At 37.2% G+C, this 18733-nt stretch overlaps 1 protein-coding gene across 17 annotated transcripts in view; it reads right to left on the bottom strand.

Moving 5' to 3' along the window:
* Positions 1-18733, bottom strand: part of Macf1 (microtubule actin crosslinking factor 1) — a 337023-nt gene that overhangs the window by 189431 nt on the left and 128859 nt on the right. For 9 of the 17 annotated variants that reach the window (XM_071617703.1, XM_071617709.1, XM_071617717.1 and 6 more), the window contains exons 3-5: positions 12621-12710; positions 8831-8908; positions 6685-6777 (exon numbers count right to left, since the gene is read on the bottom strand). In XM_071617703.1, coding sequence (XP_071473804.1) covers positions 6685-6777; positions 8831-8908; positions 12621-12710 — 261 coding nt within the window. Of the gene's footprint in view, positions 1-6684; positions 6778-8830; positions 8909-11103; positions 11200-12620; positions 12711-18733 lie in introns of all 17 variants that reach the window. The other 8 variants (XM_071617700.1, XM_071617705.1, XM_071617701.1 and 5 more) reach the window with 1 other exon arrangement.

The raw sequence follows: 18733 nt of genomic DNA, 5'->3' as shown, positions 1-18733 counted from the left end.
ACTTTTGCGGGGGCTGGGGATGTGGCTCAGCGGTAGAGTGCTTGCCTAGCATGTATGAGGCCCTGGGTTCAATCCTCAGTACCACATATAAATAAATAAATTAAATAAAGATATTGAGTCCAACTACAACTAAAAAATAAATATTAAAAAAATACTTTTGCAAGTTGGAAAACTAATGTCTGACTACAAAGGATCGATAGTATCCTTTAGAGGCAGGTGTGGTAGTGCACATCTGTCATCCCCAGTGACTTGAGAAGCTTAGGCAGGAGGTTCACAAGTTTGAGGCCAACTTTGGCAACTTAGATGTTTCAAAATAAAAATTTTAAAAGGTTGGGGATATAGCTCAGTGGTAAAGTGACCTGAGTTCAACCCTTAGTACATCCCCCACAAATCTATTTAATTGTGAAGATGAATATATATACCATGATCACATACTTAGAAAAGTATATGAGCTTTTCATAAGTAAAAATTTAAAATAAAAGAGAAACCCTACCATTTAGCATATAATTAAAGCATTTTAGACACCATAAACCACCAGTCTCAGGAGTAGTAGCAAATTTTTATTTTGGAACCACACCACCCTATTCTCTTGAGATGACAACCACCACTACGTCTGCATGCACATCATTCTTCTACATCTTCACCACTAACAACAGAAACTGGCTATAATGACTATTTTACTGATCTCCTAACATTTGACAGCTCTACTCCAGATTTGTTTGGCATTATATAGCATGTGAGCTAGGTGAGAACAGCTGATAGATATGTGCACAAGAGAAATGAAAACATACATTAACATAAAGACTGTTATAAAAATATTCATAAACATTATTTATAATAGTACCCCCCCAAAAAAAAAAACAAATGTCCATCAACTCCTGAAGACACTAACAAATATATATCCATACAACAGAACACTATTCAGCAATGAAAAGAAATGAAGTACTGATACATGCTACAACATGAATGAAACTCGAAAATGTTATGCTAAGTGGAAGAAGTCAGATATAAAAGACCACAAATCATATGATTCCATTTATATGAAATGCCAGAATAGAGAAATCTAAAAAGGTAGAAAATGGATTAGTGGTTACCTGACGCTAGTGACAGAAGTGGGGAATAACTGTAAATGGACAAGAGGGATTTTACTGGGATGATGAAAATATCCCAAAACTGGATTCTGGTGATGGTTATACAGTGCATAAAAAGCAATGAATTAAACAATTAAAATGGGTCAATCTTATGGAATATAAATTATATCTTAGTGAAGTTCTTGTAGCTATGAAAAAATTAAGTTGTATAAAAATGCATTTTTCTAAAATAAACCATCAACAGAATAACTAAAAGGTGTTTTCAAACAACCAATGGGCTGGGGCTGTAGCTCAGTGGCAGAGTGCTTGCCTCACATGTGTGAGGCACTGGGTTCAATCCTCAGCACCATATAAAAAATAAAATACAGGTGTGCCGTCCATCTACAACTACAAAAAAAAAAAAAAAAAAAAACTATAGAGAAAGGAAAAAAACAGTAGAGGGGGCAGAGATGAAAGTTAAATCTCTGAATCCATTTTGTATTTTTGGGGGGTGTCTGGCGGGGGGTAATCAGGGATTGAACTCAGAAGCACTCTGCCACTAAGCCACATCCCCAGCCCTATTTTGTATTTTATTTAGAGACAGGGTCTCACTGAGTTGCCTAGCACCTTGCTTTTGCTGAGGCTGGCTTTGAACTCATGATTCTCCTGCCTCAGCCTCCTGAGCCGCTGGGATTACAGTCATGCTCCACCACACCCGGCAGTATTCACTTTTTTAAATTTCCCTTTGGAACAATGTAAATGATCTACATAGTGTAAATAAAACAAAAGGGAAAAAAGCAATCCCTAAAGACTGAAAGCAAATGAATATAACTGAACCTACTTGTTTACTGAATTGTTGGTTTAACAAAACAGAGAAATTATTTCAAATGACTTTAAAATGTTTTAAGGACAAAAGAACTGCAAAGAATTGTAAACCTCTACATACATATTGTAAATTGTAACACTGATATTCATGTTGATTATATACAATATTTATGATTGTGTGTGTATGGAAGGGTAATAATTACATTACTGTTGTTAAAACAAAGAATTTCAGTTTAGGGGGAAAAAGAATAATATAAAGTCAAAGAAGTTAAATAAATCCCTGGAATCCTACATTTTAATCAGAAATATCACTATAAACTCATTATTTTTTAAAAAGAGATATATACAAGTATTCTCTAGCTCTGCACATACACATACACAAAAGCCCAGAAACAATGAGCAGAACCTGGCAGCACTCAGATTGTGGTAAAAAATAAGAAATGGTTCCTTGGAGAAATTCAGAATTTCAGGCTTGAGACATGAAATACACAAAAAGAGTTTGGGACATCTCATCACACAAGAAATAAAGGAAATCAAAGAGTCATAAGGTCATGCCAAAAGATTCAGAGTTAACTTGAAAAGCTCATACTGGACAAAGACAGCTATTTGAGTATCAGGAAGAATGATAAATATTTGATTGGAACATATTGGGTCTGTTAAAAATCCGTGAGTTGTAGAGGCACACAAAAAAAACCAAAGTTCAAGGCTGTGGCTCATTGGGGAGCACTCACCTAGCTTGTATGAGGCCTTGGGTTCGATCCTCAGCACCACATACAGATAAATAAATAAAGGTATTATATCCATCTACAACTAAAAGTATTTTTTAAAAAAAGATCAATACAGAAACTTTCATTGGTTACCTTTGGAGAATCTTAGGGAGTCAACTAATTATTCTAAACACTAACTAGAAGGAAAGATAGATTCATTTGTTTTGGCTTTCCCATAGGAACTATCCCTCAGGGTAGCTGAAGAGGTAAAGTTCTTCCTTACAGAAGTATTCCTACTAAATAATGAAAAAGGATTAACAGAATTTGTATATCACTGTTTTTCAACTTCTAATGAAATAATGGAACTAGAAATGATGATCAGTAGCTACTAAAACTATTAGATGTATCATTAATAGGGAACATAGGATGAATGGATCCGATTAATAACACCTGAACCTAGTTACCAATCTTAACATCCCCCACCAAAAAGACAAGAGACATTATATACATTCTGATGTGCAACAATGAGCAACCTGACAGCACTCACAGAAGCACACCATACCACAGCATTGCAAAAAAATTTAACCTGGAAACTAGGCACTGGGGCTACAGTAAACCACCATTTTCTTGGAATTACAACACAGGAATGGATGGAGGGCAGTTTTAGGAGATATCTCACAGATCTTAATAAACCTTCTAAGACATAGACCTTATTTCTTTAACTAACTGTAAGGGGGAAAAGGAGAAAAATATAACACAACAGATAAACTGTGTTCAGATTCTGATCCAAACCCAAAACTAATTTTTTTAAAGAGGCAATTAGGAATATCTGAATATTTGATAATTTTATGAAAGTTTTAATTTTTAGGGTATGATATTGCTTAGATAAAGAGTCTGTTTCTTTCAGATACACACTAAAATATTTACAGATGAAATTATGTGAGGTCTGGGATTTTCTTCAAAATAACCAGCTGAGATTTGAGAAATGGATCAGGATTTAGATGAAATAATACTTAATTACTATGAGTTAATAATTATTGAGCTAGGTCAGTGATACATGGTAGTTCTTTGTAAAACTAATTCCTCTAGTTTTACGAATGTTTGAATTTTTTCATAGCCATTATTTTTCCTTGGTGGTGCTAGGGATTGACCCCAGGGACTGGAGCATGCTGGGCAAGCATTCTACCACAGAGATATACCATACCAGCCCCATAACAAAATTTTTAATGAGAGAGAGAAAAAAAAATTTACTGATGGAGCTGTTTAGGAAAAAAACCACACCACTACCCCCACCTCTCTGCCACAGAAAAGTTGTAATTAACTAATTCAGCATTCATTCTATGGGGCCTTAGTTGTCATCAGGGTAAACAGAAATACAGTGGATATCACCTCATGGGTAGGAGAATAACTTGGTTACTCACAGTGAGGACAGGTTTATGGCCAATAAACAAACAAACAAAAAAAAAAACCCCTCCTCACACCAGGTGTGGTGGCACACCCCTGTAAACCCAGCAACTCAGGAGTCTGAGACAGAAGGATGGAGTTTGAGGCCAGCCTTGGCAACTCAGTGAGACCCTATCTCAAAGTAAAAAATTTTTTAAAGTATTGGCACCATAGCTCAGTGGTAGAGCATTCCTGGGTTCATGCCCAGTATGGCCAAAAGAAAAAAAAATTAATTTAAAAAACTCTCCTCTATTGATAAGAATTCCAAGGGAGTGGGATAACTGGGTCAAATGGTGGTTCCATTCCATACTACAGTGACATAGCCACATCAATGTTTATAGTAGCGCAATTCACAATAACTAAACTATGAACCAACCTAGGTACCCTTTAACAGATGAATGGATAAAGAAAATGTGTTATATATACATAATGAAGTATTATTCAGCTTTAAAGAAGAATGAAATTGTGGCATTTGCCAATAAATGGATGCAGCTGAAGAAAATTATGCTTAGTGAAATAAGCCAATCACAAAGAACTAAAGATCGAAGTAGAATGAAACAGACATTATTATTACAGTGTGTACATATGTGAATGTATGACCAATGTGATTCTGCAACCTGTGTACTCAGGTACAGATATGTCAAGGTCATTGTACTGTCATGTGTAACTAATTAAAACAAGTTAAAAAAAAAAAAAAGAACTAAAGGTCAAATGTTTTCTCTGATATGAGAATGCTAATTCACAATGGGGAGATGAGGTAGGGAGAAATAGATGTACCTTGGATTAGACAGAAGGAGTAAAAGGGGAAGGGGTAAGGGAGAAGGAAGTAGAATGAATTGGACATTATTACCCTATGTGCATATATGATTACACCACCAGACTAACTCTATATCATGTACAACCAGAAGAATGAGAAGTTATATTCCATTATGAATAATGTGTCAAAATGCATCCTAGTGTCATGTGTAACTAATTAGAACAACAACAACAAAGAATTCCAAGGGAGGGGGCTGGGGCAGTAGCTCAGTAGTAGAGCATTTGCCTGGCACATGTGAGGCACTAGGTCCAACCCTCAGCACCACATAAAAATAAATAAAAAATAAACGTCTTTAAAATAAAAAGAAAGAAAAAGAAATGTCCTTTTGAAAAAGAAAGAAAGAAAAAAAGAATTCCAAGAGAGTGCCAGGTATGGTGGCACATGCATATAATTCTAGCAACTTGGGAGGCTGATGCAGGATTGCAAGTTTGAGGCTAGCCTGGGCAACTTAGCAAGTCCCTGCAAATAAATAAATAGATAGATGGATGGACGGACGGACTGTGGATGTAGCTCAGCAAAATGCCCTTTGATTCAATCCCAGTAGCAAACAAACAAACAGAAAAGAAATCCAAGGGGGTAACTCTAGTCCTCCATGAAAGCCCAATAAAATTTGTGTTCCCATCCTGCCAGGGCACATTCACCAACTTCATCTTCCTGGTTCTGCATATACGTAAAGCCTGCCTGAAGACACCCTGTGATTCCATAAAAATACATTCACACATTCCTAACCCTAACCATGCTGAAGAGTGATAGCACTGGCTCCAAACCAGAACCCCAAGAAACAAAACTGTTCTCAGAATTTTCTTTAGCGTCTTAGGAATTGAGACACCTGCTGTTCTGCCTTCAACCAGAAGGTGGCAGTAACTCTCTAAATAGGGGGTCACATTGGCCGTACTGTTGGGAGTCAGTACCTTATATTATTCACTAGCCTTTTCCCAACTACTGAAGGAGTGCTCCCTTTAATCCATCACCTTAGTGTGTAGCAACTGGGGTATTGGAGAGCTTTCTGAGAAGTTACTTTGATTAGTCAGGCTTAGAGTAACTTAAAAGAAGTCTGTTTATAAAAATAGTGATGTTCTTAAACAAACAAACAAACAAAAACAAAAAACAAAAAAACAACTGAGCTTTCTTTTCCTGTAGCAACTCAGACTTTAAAAGGATTTCTCATTTTAGGACGGAAGAGCAACAGGAAGGCCAAATGACCGCTGTTTGTGGATGTACTATGAGGCTGTGCTTACAAGCACATATACAAACCTAGCTACTAAGGTGCTACATTTAACCAGATTTGTTCAAAGATCATTAGAGATAATGAAAAGTCTATATCCAAGCAGGATTAGGCACCTCTGTGCCACTTCTCTAAAGTATCAAGGGGCTGGGGCTGTAGCTTAGTGGCAGAGCGCTTGCCTAGCATACATGAGGCACTGGGTTCGATCCTCAGCACCACATAAAAATAAAGGCATTCTGTCCATCTACAACTACAAAAAAAATAAATAAATAAAGTATAAAACCAACATCTCTCCCCACCTCATACTCTGAGTCCCTTAATTTTTTTTTTTTTTTTTTTACTTAGCTGAACAAATAGACTTCTAATAACCAGACTGCCAAGGATAGGCCAAACCACAAATTGGTGAAAAATTCCTCCACTTCATCATGCAAATAATTAGAAAATTCTAGGGTAAAGCTTGTCTCCAAGCCAATCTTAATTCTCCTTCCAACTCCTACCCACAGAGAAGGACACCTCCATTCTGCCTCAGAAGGTAGTGCAACTTTCTAGGCTGTGTCCAAACCAAGCAACAGGAACCCCAAACTTCACAGACTCTACCTGGAAGTGCAAAATAATGGTCCAGATCAGGCCCAGAGTCAGTTTGGGATTGCCATCTGTGATGTCATCATTGCGAATATTCACTAGCTTCACCTGAAAAAGAAAGAAAAGTCAGTCTCAGAGCTGAGACTTTTTGATTTTATTTTTACATATTTTCATTATTGACATATAGTTAATTTATTTTTTGGTACAAGATTCTATGAGTTAACACATATGCAGATTCATGTAACCACTACACAAAACAGTTCTATTATGCCCCCAAAAAGTCCCTTGTGCTGCCCCTGCTTTGTAGTTAAACCCTATTGTACTCCTAAAGTATTCCATTGTATAGACATACTATCATGTGCTTATTCATCCACTGAAGGACTTATGGGTTGTTTCCAGTTTGGGGCAATTATGAATAAAGCTCCAACATTCACATACAAGATTTTGTGGGAACATATGGTTTCATTTCTGTAAGGCAAGTTCCGGGGAGTAGGAATACTGGGTCATATGGTATATATTTAGCTTATTTTTTGGTGGGGAGAGGGGGTATATTGGGGAATGAACTCGGGAGCACTCGACCACTAAGCCACATCCCCAGCCTTATTTTGTATTTTATTTAGAGAGAGTGCCGCACTTTTGCTGAGGCTGGCTTTGAACTCGAGATCCACCTGCCTCAGCCTCCCAAACTGCTGGGATTACAGGCATGTGCCACTGTACCCCACACTAATTAATTCTTCTTACTTTGTCCATTAAGGCCCCTCAGGACTCCTCTAATCCCACACATAGACATTTCAAAGCTGCTTCTGCTAGTGCCCTAAATGCTTCAGCAACCTCCATTTCTACTACTTTTAATTTATTATTTTCAACAAATACTTTATTAAATGTCAATTAGGGACTATTCATTATGATGAGTGCTAAAATTACAATGTTCAATAAAATCATGTTTCCTGCCCTCACAAAGTTCATTGGGAGAGAGAAATAACAATAAAGTGATAAATGTTATTTTAGAAATTACTGTGGAAGCACACAGAAAGGCAATTTCCCAAATTAAGAAGAACTGCTGATAAGACTAACAAAAATGAGTTGACTCCAAAAATATGCAAACTATTTAATGTCATGTTGACCCTTGCTGTTGCTTGGCAACCCCAGCTTTACCAAAAAATCTCTTACATACTGCTCACTCTAAGGAGATGAATCCTCTGGCTCTCTCATTCATCTTTCTCCCCACCACAAGCCATCTCTGTATTTTCATCCCTTTTTCTGTCCTCCCTACATCTAAGAACAAGAGTCACTTTTCTTTTCTTTCCAATGTTAATCACGCCTTACAGCTGTTCTGATTCTCATCCCTCAATTTCTGAACTTGGTTCCATCAATTAGGAAACAATGGGAGGAAGGAAGGTATGCAGAACCCAGCATGGACAGGGGAGATGCACTAGCCCACATGTCAGGAGAACTACCAATTAAAGTCTGCTCTAACTGGTATGGTTTGGGGCAGGTCATTCAGCTGTCCAGATCTCAATCTCATTATCTATAACATGAATAAACTGACAAGTAGATCTATAAGGTACCCCTACAGCTAACATTCTATGACTTCATCTCCTCACCTTCATTTTCAATCTTATTCTCTTCACTGGCTTCTCCTCTTATATCTAAAAATATGTTGTCTTCCTTTTCTAGGAAAGGAAAAAAACTTCTTTGTCCCTCCTAGGTCTGCTATAATTTTGTACTTTATTAAAACCATTTTTTTAAGCCACCACTGAGTAACAGCTAAAACCTTTATCTCAGGCCTGATGTAGCATTCAGGCCATTCCCTTGTTCTGTTTTCATGACAATGTAGTATTTTGTGATGCTACACATTTTTTCCCATCTTCTTTGCTGGGTTGAGTTTCATCTTCATTTTGAACCCCAATTATGGTGGGCCCACAGGGTTCCATCTTTAGTATTCTTGTTCACAAACCTGTCCCTCTCAAGAAGGTCACAAGTTTTATATAACGACTACTGAATAATTTATTCAACCACAATAAAATTGCTAATCTGCAAGTTAAGACTCAGAATTGGCTCAGTCAGATTTGTCATTTTTACTAGTGGCATGCGAACATTCTTAATTCAGATACAATGTCAACTTTCCCCAGCAGAATGGGGAAAGCATGAATGGTCTTACCTGTCGCTGCTTTAGGAAGTCCAGGGCAATCTGCACATTTTGTAGCCTGTGAAAACGCATCCTGCCCTTCTCCCGGGGCTGCAAATAAAGAAAAGGGGTGTTAATTTTACCAATTTACCCACACATACTCCTTCCTCTTTCATTTCAAGGAATAAAAGATCACTCAAGAATTCCTCATGGCTGAAGCCAGGTGTGGGAGGATTACATTAAAGCACACTTAAAAGCAGAATCTTGTGTGTTTCACCAGGCTTTGTGTGCCCCAACCCCACCCCAAATGCCTTGTGCACCACTATGCACCTCACAAACACACAATCCTGTTTGACCACTAATGCTGAATCAGTGCTGCAGCTTCTCTATAGGTTCTTCTAATGTTCATATATGCCACAGCTTGACACTGTATGTGAAGTTAATGGGAACAAAGACTGTAGCTCTGTGGCTCCCAAAATCACAGTTAAACCCTGAAGGGAAAAGACAGAAGGCCTAACTGCATACTGCACAGTAGTGGATGGAGCCAACCTTACTACAAACCAGGCCAAAGGAGCTTAACTGGAGGAGTCAATGTCTTAACTATAAGCAATGAGGCATTATACATCCTAAAAAAAAAAAACGTTTTTAAAAAAATTCAAAATAGGGGCTGGGGATGTGGCTCAAGCCGTAGCGTGCTCGCCTGGCATGCGTGGGGCGCTGGGTTCGATCCTCAGCACTACATAAAAATAAAATAAAGATGTTGTGTCCACCGAAAACTAAAAAATAAATATTAAAAAATTCTCTCTCTCTCTTAAAAAAAAAATTCAAAATAGGAGACAAAAATCAGGATGTAACCAATTTCCCAGGGTGATGGGTCTCACTGGAGGGAAACCACTCTTTACTCCAGCATGAAATAACCAGAACAAATAAAATCTTGATGGTGAGGGTTATTCCACATAATTAACCCAAAGAAAGTTCTTTTCTGTACTCAATCTTATATGTCATACAGCCCAGGGAGAGAAGTCCTCTCCACCTGGTACCTCTGGATCAATTATTACCTATGGACAGTAAATAAATAAAGTCTGTTTGCCAATGAGTAGTGCAGGAATGGCTATCTGCCAATGAACATTTTCTTTTGCTCTCTTCCCAATGTTGCTTTTATTTTACTAAAAGTAGGATTAAAACTTACTAGGTAATTCCTAGTTCATCTGTAAATATCAAATTAGTATTAATTAAAGGCTGAAAAAAATATAAGATGGCTGTGCTGAGTATCTGCCTAGAGGGAATGTTGCCCCAGGTTTCCTTTTGCAAAAAGGGAAGATAAAGATTGAAGTATCTCTCTAGGCACCCTCCAACACTTCCAAGCAACATTCCCCAAATAGCATAACCTACAGAGATGCAGAGGCCTCTCTGGGCAATAGGATAACTTATTAAGTCAAAGGTTTAAGAAACACCTTTTTAGCAAGAACCTCTTCTTAGTCACTTCAGCTAAACTAATTGTGCAGACAGCTTAAAACATGACAGAGATTGCAAAACAAGATTCTGAGGAATGGGAAAGAGAGATAAATGAAGTCAAAATATGACTTTTAAGAGGACAGGGAACTGGGATATTGTCTAATCCCTATTTCTAGAGAAAGATTATGGGTTATTATTTGGGATCTATGAGGAAAAAAAAAACAACCTTCTTCTACACATTCTAATCTTGACTTCTAATGTATCTTCCACTCAAAACAAGTAGTCTCAGAACATGCAAGTTAAATCTCTGTCCTCTACAGCCAACTAAGATATTATTGACCAAGGCCAGAATATGTCCATGCAGTGAGTTTGCAAACAACAGGCTGTTTTGAAAACAAATGGAATGGTGTATGGTGAGAACCTAGAGGCCAGAGAGGTGGAAAGACAGTACCAGTTAGTCTAGACTGGAGCTGAGAGCAATTAATTAACTGTCATGCTGTCAACTAAACTTTTCACAATTTGGACTGCAATGTGTATTCAGACAACACAGGCCATCAGAAAGCTATGGGTCTCCAGGTCACAAAGGGACTTGACACCTCCAAACACCAGGATTCTTTTTGTGCCAACCATTCTCAGCTAAGCAAAACAATTCCCACTCCAGGATCATCTAACAGTGGCAAGAGGCATAATTAGGTTCAGCCACTTTCTTTGGGATCCAAATTCCCAAGTGGAAAGAGAAGGCAGCAACTGGTGACTGAGCTACTTGGAGACCTAGAGAACCTCAGACTCTCTGATGGCCCTGCAGTGCCAGCAGTGCCAGCTGGGATGCTAGCACCCCCAGGAGGACCTACTACATCATCATCATCTTCCTCCTCCTGCTCCTCGCTGTTTGTATGGCGCCAGGAGGGCATGCTCACCAGACGGAGGGTCTTCAGCCCTGCTGGCTCCTTTGACCACCAACCAAGGCAAAGACACACAAAGGAACAGGAAATTCACAACACAAAGATGAAATGGAAATAAATGCAACATTTAAAAAAAAAAGTAAAAATAAATTAAAAAAAAAATACCCTCCCCCACCATCAAAAGAGATACAAAACCAAATCAAGATCAGAGCTGGTACACCAAACATTCCTTAAGTTAAAACACATCTTCAATTCTCCATTGCCACCTACCCTCTCAATAAGGGAGAAAGACACAATGAGAATTACAGTGAAAGAGATATCTTGGTGGGTTTTGGTGAAAAGATGATATCCAATGAATATCTCCACAAATAATTGTAAATTTTCAAAGATTAGGAAAAGAAATTAGATTGGAGTTTTTTAATCTGTTTTGTAAGCAATGCTACCAAAGGGGACCACTTTCCAATAAAATTCACTATAAATTCATCAAATATACCAGCCTATTGTCCAAAATTTAATTTTAAGTGAAGAATAAAGTCCATCACAGTGAAAATGAAATTTTGATTACTAATTAGACTTGCAAATGAGGGCCAAAAGAGAACCAGAATTACATGTGCAAACTATGTCAATAAAAGCCTCTATCAATTTTGGCCACTAAAAGTATAAAATTGGGGTGGGGTGTAGCCCTATGGTACAGCACTTGCCTAGCATGAACGAGGTCCTGAATTCAATCCTCAATACTTCAATAAATAGATAAATTGATAAATAATAATAAAAAAATTGCATTACAGGCAAAAAAAAAAAAAAAAAAAAAAGGAAACCAAAACAAAAGACCCAAGGGAAGCCAAGCCCCAATCCTACAAGGAGCTAAATATCACTGAAGCAGTAAAATCTAATGTGCCAAAGTCTGTTTTTTAAACATAACAATGACTAAGAAATCACCAAAGACAGTGAATGGGTGGGATTCACAGACTACTAGAGCTGGGCGCTCTTCGGTTCTCTTTACCAACAGATGTTTCCAATATTCAACCCTGGGCTTATCCAAATGAAAACTGCATTGTCTATGACACTAGAAAAAGAATGTGAGCCACCTGGGAGCACTTGCTTCCATTAGGCTCAAATATATGGAACAATGAGACCACAAGTGAGTTATTCTGAGCCCTCAAAAATAAAGCAAGTGTAAGAATGATCAGCAGTCAGGATCTGCCTTCACACAGGAAGGTGTTTCCCACAAGCTATATTTAAAACAGTTTGGGAGAAGGCAGCCATATTTAATTATCCAAGAAGCCCAAACGAGCTGCTCTCCAGGGCTATGCTCAGACATCAACTTCAGCACCTCTCCCTATCTGTGAGACTCAATGAATCATCCAAGGGAGAAAGTGAGATAAACTGGGAAAAAAAAAAAAAAAAAAAAAAACTCCAAACACCTGGGCCACTGCCCAGCACTCAACAAGAAAGGAGAAGCTCACCAGTTTGATGCCTGAGAGTACCTCCAACAGAGAAATCAGGTTATGGCCATCCCGCAGGTCCTCATACAAATCATTGATGTGCTTGCGGACCTGTGAAAGAAAGTGAACAGACTGACTGTTATTTGATCTGGAATCATTTTATTATCCACCTCAGAATCTCTGGTTCTAGGTAAAAACAAATTAAAATTTTTGAAACTGGAAGCAAAAATAAAATTCAGAATTCTCAGTAGAGGTAAAATACATATGAAATGCTACCAAAGATGTGTATGTGTGTTTTAAATTGAAGCCAAAATTATTACGTACACTAAGCAACACTGAAAAGTATTCTACAAAGTATGGATAAAGAAATGGGAAGTCGAGCTGGGGTTGTGGCTTAGCTGTAGAGCGCTCGCCTAGCATGTGCAGGGGCCTAGGTTCAATCCTCAGCACCACATAAAAATAAAATAAAGATATTGTGTCCATCTACAACGAAAAAATAAAATATTAAAAAAAAAGAAATGGGAAGTCTTAATTATCCACAAATATCTCAGGAATTACTATGGGTCAAAATGTAATCAGATGGCTAATGAAGGACAGATGAGTCCAGTTGGTGTCAGGAAAACCTTTCCAAGTGCTGGAAAAAAAAGTAAATGCTAGGTCCAATGTTTCATGGGATGTACCTCCAATTTAACCCCTCTCTTACTAAATGCTTCTAATAGTGAATTTGGGAATTATTTTCCTTGTAGGAAAACTTAATTACAATTTTATAACTAAGACTATAGAAAAACAGATCTCACTTTGGAGAAAGGTGTGGCTGTTTTATTTTAAACATAATTTAAATGTAAGTTTATAGATTTAATTTTTAATAAATATTTTATGTGTTAACTATCCCACACATCTGTAAGGTATTATTATTATTATTATTATTATTATTATTATTATTATTATTATTATTATTCCTATTTTAGACATGAGGAAACAAGATACAAAAAAGTTAAATAACTTTCCCAAGGTCACCAAGTGGGAAAACTGGCCTCAGTTTAGGTTCTCTGATTTTAGAGTCTTTGCCATTAACTACTATGCTTTATGATCAGCCACAATCAAGTTTTACTTATTTAATTCACACTACTGCCTTGTGAAATTCATTTATTACCCCATTTTGCAGAATAAACTGAAGAAGCTGGGCTCTGAGAAGCTTGGTCATTAAGCTGTAAGCTAAGTAAGACTTGATTCTTTACAAGTCTAGCAACAACTCACCAAGTGATGCTCACAATACAGAATCACAGGACTAGTGAAAATGGGATGAATATACTTTTTAACATAAGTAATTTTCTAGACAATAGAAAAGGCTACTTTCAGAAGTAATGGATTTCTAGTTACTATAATTTTTCAAGCACAGGCTGGGATTTGGGATTTTTACATTTCAATGGAAAACTATAGTTCTTTTTTCTGTTTGGGGGCACTAGGGCTTGAACTCAGGAAACTGCAAATACTATTCCACTGAGCTACCTCCCTAGCCTGTTTTATTTTTAATTTTGAGACAGGGTCTCACTAGGCTGCAGAGGATGGCCTCAAATTGCAATCCTCCTGCCTCAGCCTCCTAAGTAGCTGGGATTACAGGCATGCACCACTATATCCCACTAATTACTTCCCAATTATGATATTCAATGTAGCACTCAAAGCAGAATAGGAATTGGAAAAAACAAAGGCTGGGAAAACTTCCTGGATGAGATGGAACTTAGAGGATGAGCCAATATTTTGGTAAAAAGATGGAAAAATACACAAGACTAGGTAGAAAAGTGGAAATACATAGTATGTGTTGTGTGTAAAGGAAGAAGAAGGTCACAGGTAGATTATTCAGCTGGAGAAAATGGTTCATGATGAATTGAATCATAGTTTTCAAATAGTGAAAGAATGTTGTATTAGCTCTAGACATGAACACTGTTAAGTTTAACCTGCAATATAACACTTTCTCCATCACTTTCTTAAGTCTAGACAATGAACTAGACTAGATACCTAGCTCAGCTTTCAGCATTTGCTGATTTCCATGGTATAAATACTCCTGCCACAACCAATTTCAAGGTAAGACATTGAGAAGAAATGTACAGTAGCACACCTTTATATACTATTTATATCAATAGACATAATTAATCTCAAGAGCATAGAAAACAGAAAAAACAATGCGCAGTAAAATAATTATGAAGTGAAGAGCTTTGAGCATTTATTACTTTTATTTTAAACATAATTTAAATGTAAGTTTATAGATTTAATTTTTAATAATGGCTGTGTTTAGCAACCAACTTACAAAATTGCTAAAAATTTAATATTTGGCTCAAAGTTTTCAACATCCTCCCTCAATTGGGTTCAATGTTTCAAGATTTCAGTGTAGAACAAGTATAGTGCATCAGTAACAGAAATAAGCAGTCATGAGGGTTGGAAGGGGAGCCGATTTGAGAAGTTCAATTTCAAATATGTGGAATTCAAAATGACAGTGAAGGAGCTACAAATGGAAATGTTCTTTTTTTCTTTTTATTTTTTTATAGTTGCAAATGAACAGCATGCCTTTATTTTATTTTTTTATGGGGTGCTGAGGATCGAACCAAGTGCCTCACACATGCTAGGCAAGTGCTCTGCCATTGAGCTATAGCCCCAGCCCTGGAAATATTCTTGAAGCAGCTAGAAATACCCAGAATTCAATCTGGGTCAATAAGTTTAGAAGTCATATGCACAGAGGGCTAGCTACAGTTGGGAAATGTTGGGTTTTCTGGGTTAGGGTCAAGAAAGAAGAGCACAGCACTAAGGAATGAGCCTTAGGGAATACACAGAATTAAAAGGTAGGAGATGGAAAAGCAATCAACAAAGGGAGGGAGGTGGACAACAGGAGCAGGGAAGGAGGTAGAAGGAAAAATGTAATCAAGGCATGGACGATTGGCAGTACTAAATGCAAAAGCAGAGGTCAAAGAGGATGAAGACTAAGAAATGATTGTTTAATGTTCCCACAAATAAGTAAAAAAGTTTCCTTTTGTCATGTTAATGCATATATAAATATATGTCAGGGAACCTCATCTCAATGCAAAAATAGAAAGAATAGGCTCTACTATATCATGTGTAACCCAAAAGAAAAAAAAATCAAATATAAATTAATAGATGAGCAAGACAGTCTGGTATAGCAGAAGGAGAATGGGAAAGGGGAAGGAGATTGAGGGGGGGTATCATGAAAGGAAATCAAATTCCATGCATGTATGAATTCATTGGGATGAACCCAACTACTATATATAACTGTAAAGCTCTAACTTTTAAAAAACTTTCCTTTTTTATGAAAATAAGAGAATGGTACAATGGAAATAATTTTATAAATAAATGAGTGATAGGTTTTAAAAGGTTAGAAAATATTAAATGCTTGATATTAAAGGTTAAGAAGAGAAGAGACAACTAAGTCAAATAAGGAATTTTTTTTAAAACAAATTTCACCATCCTTGTTAGGTATTATTGCAATAAATAACATACACATATACCTGAAGCCATGAATTATACAATCTTGTTTCTTTTCATTACTCAAGGGAACCAGTACACTATGTGACATATGTGATTCCTCTGCTTGTTTTTGGAAGATGGGATCTCACTATGCTGCCCAGGCTGGTTTCAAACTCCTGGGCTCATCGCATCCTCCTGCTTTAGCCTCCCAAGTAGCTGGGACTATAGGTGTGTGCCACCTTTCCTGGATTCCCCTGCAGTGTTTAAGGTTTTTTGTTTTGTTTTTGTTTTTGCTTATTTTGAAAAAACTCTTTATAAATGGGGGGCAGAGAGGAAGACAAATTTGGTTTTGATAGATAAGACCTTAATGTGGTATAAAACTTGGGAGTGAGCAGTGAATAATTATTTAAATAACTTACATAGGGCTTAAAAACCAAGTAGCACCATGTTACCACTAGAAAGTGAAACACCACCAGGTACTAAAAAGAAAAAGGAGTTACCTTTAAATGTAAAGTTAATTTCACATCAAGTTCTCAATAGCTCCTTCTAAAAAAATTTCAGTTTTGTTTTACAACTGTAATAGCAAAATTCAAACATATAAGAAATTTAGGTGAATACGAGTTTATTATGTATCTCAATCTTTGACCGTAATAACCAAATGTTTATGAAAAAAAAAAAAACAAAAACAGAAAGGTACAGAGATGATGAGGGAGGGGAATATGGAGAGACATTTTTCCTGGAGAATGTCCCAAAACAGGGAACAGTATTCTGTTTCCAAAGCATACTGGACCCAGTTCTACCCAGAGAAAGGTACAGAACCAGCTCATACTTACTGATGCTTCTATGTCAGCAATTTTTTAAATGCAAAGATGAGTTCGATTAACATCCCAAAACCATACAGCTATTGAATGGCCCAAAGAACTCAATACATGTCTAAAGTCCCTCCCTCTACACATGCATACTTGCCTCTAAGGTTTTCCACAAATCTCTTAAAAGAAAATCCAGGAGACTAGGTATCGTAAGTTTTAGAGTCAGACACCAAGTGAAGCGAAAAGTGCTTAAGAAGCATCAATATAGGGGCTGGGGATGTGGCTCAAGCGGTAGCGCGCTTGCCTGGCGTGCGTGCGGCCCAGGTTCGATCCTCAGCACCACATACAAACAAAGATGTTGTGTCCGCCGAAAACTAAAAAATAAATATTAAAATTCTCTCTCTCTCTCTCTCTTAAAAAAAAAGAAGCATCAATATAAATATAATCAAGTTCTTCTGTCAACAAATAAAAGAAGTGAAAACTTTTAACTATTCAAGACCTTCCCTGTTTGTACTTCCCAAGAAAGTCACTGTTAAGGGCTAAGAATGTAGCTCAGTGGTAGACCACTTTGCCTAGTGTGCACAAAGCCCTTGGTTCAATCTCTAGCACTGCGAAGCAAGAGAGAGAGAGAGAATTGCTATTAAAATTAGTGAATGTCTCCAACTACACATGACTAATAAATACATAAAAATATGATCAGTATCATTAGCCATAAATAAAGTATAAATCAAAACCACAAAGCTAACTCCTACTGAGATGGCTATAATAAAAAAGACATACAGTGGGGTTAGTGAGGATGTAGACAAACTGGAACCCTCACACACTTCTTGCAGAATGTGAAATGGTACAGCTACTTTGGTTCCTCAAAAGGCTAAACACAGGCTACCATATGGTCTAGTAATTCTATTCTAGGTATATTACTTGAGAGAACTAAATATGAGTCCAGACAAAAACTTGTAAATCAATGTTCACAGGAGCATTAACAGCCAAGAAGAATATTCAGCAACAAAGAGAAATGAAATACTGATACATGCTACAACATGGATGAACCTTAAAAACATTTGCTAAGTGAAAGAAGTCAGTTATTTAAACAAACAAACAAAAAAAAAGGTGCAGTGGCACACACCTGTGCCAGTGACTTAGAACACTGTTATAGGAGGATTACAAGTTCAAAGCCAGCCTTGGCAACTTAACAAGACCCTGTCTCAAAAATAAAAAATTCAAAGTGCTGGGAATGTAGCTCAGAAGAAGTCAGTTACAAAGGATCACATATTATATGACTCCATTTTTATGGGATATCCAGAACAGGCAAATCTATAGGGACACAAAGTAGATTGGTGTGCCTACAAGTAAGCAGAGCCTATAGGGAGACTAGAGGGAACAGGGTTTCTTTGAGGGTGACAAAATGTTGTAAAAATGATTGTGGTGATGTTTGTACAACTATGTTACTATACTAAATGTTACTCAATAGCATACTTTCAATGGGTGGCTTATATGACATTAATTAAATCTCAAAAAAGTTATTTCAAAAATTAGTAGATGATCAGCAGGCATGGTGGCAGATGCCTATAATCCCAGCGTCTTGGGAGCTCAGGCAGGAGGATCACAAGTTAAAAGCCAGCCTCAGCAACTTAGCAAGGTCCTAAGCAATTTAGTGAGGCCCTGTTTCCAAAAAGGGGTGGAGCTGGGGATGTGATTTAGTTTTAAACACCCCTGGGTTCAATCCCTGGTACAAAAAAAAAAAATAGTGGATGTTCAAAAATTTAAAACAGAATTCCAGTCATAGATGAACATAATACTTTTTATTTTATTTATTTTTATGTGGTGCCAAGGATCAAACCCAGTACCTCA

The sequence above is a fragment of the Marmota flaviventris genome, chromosome 10, assembly GCF_047511675.1.
Source record: "Marmota flaviventris isolate mMarFla1 chromosome 10, mMarFla1.hap1, whole genome shotgun sequence".
In the NCBI taxonomy this organism is placed as follows: domain Eukaryota; kingdom Metazoa; phylum Chordata; class Mammalia; order Rodentia; family Sciuridae; genus Marmota; species Marmota flaviventris.
This window is presented reverse-complemented; position numbering and strand designations above follow the sequence as displayed.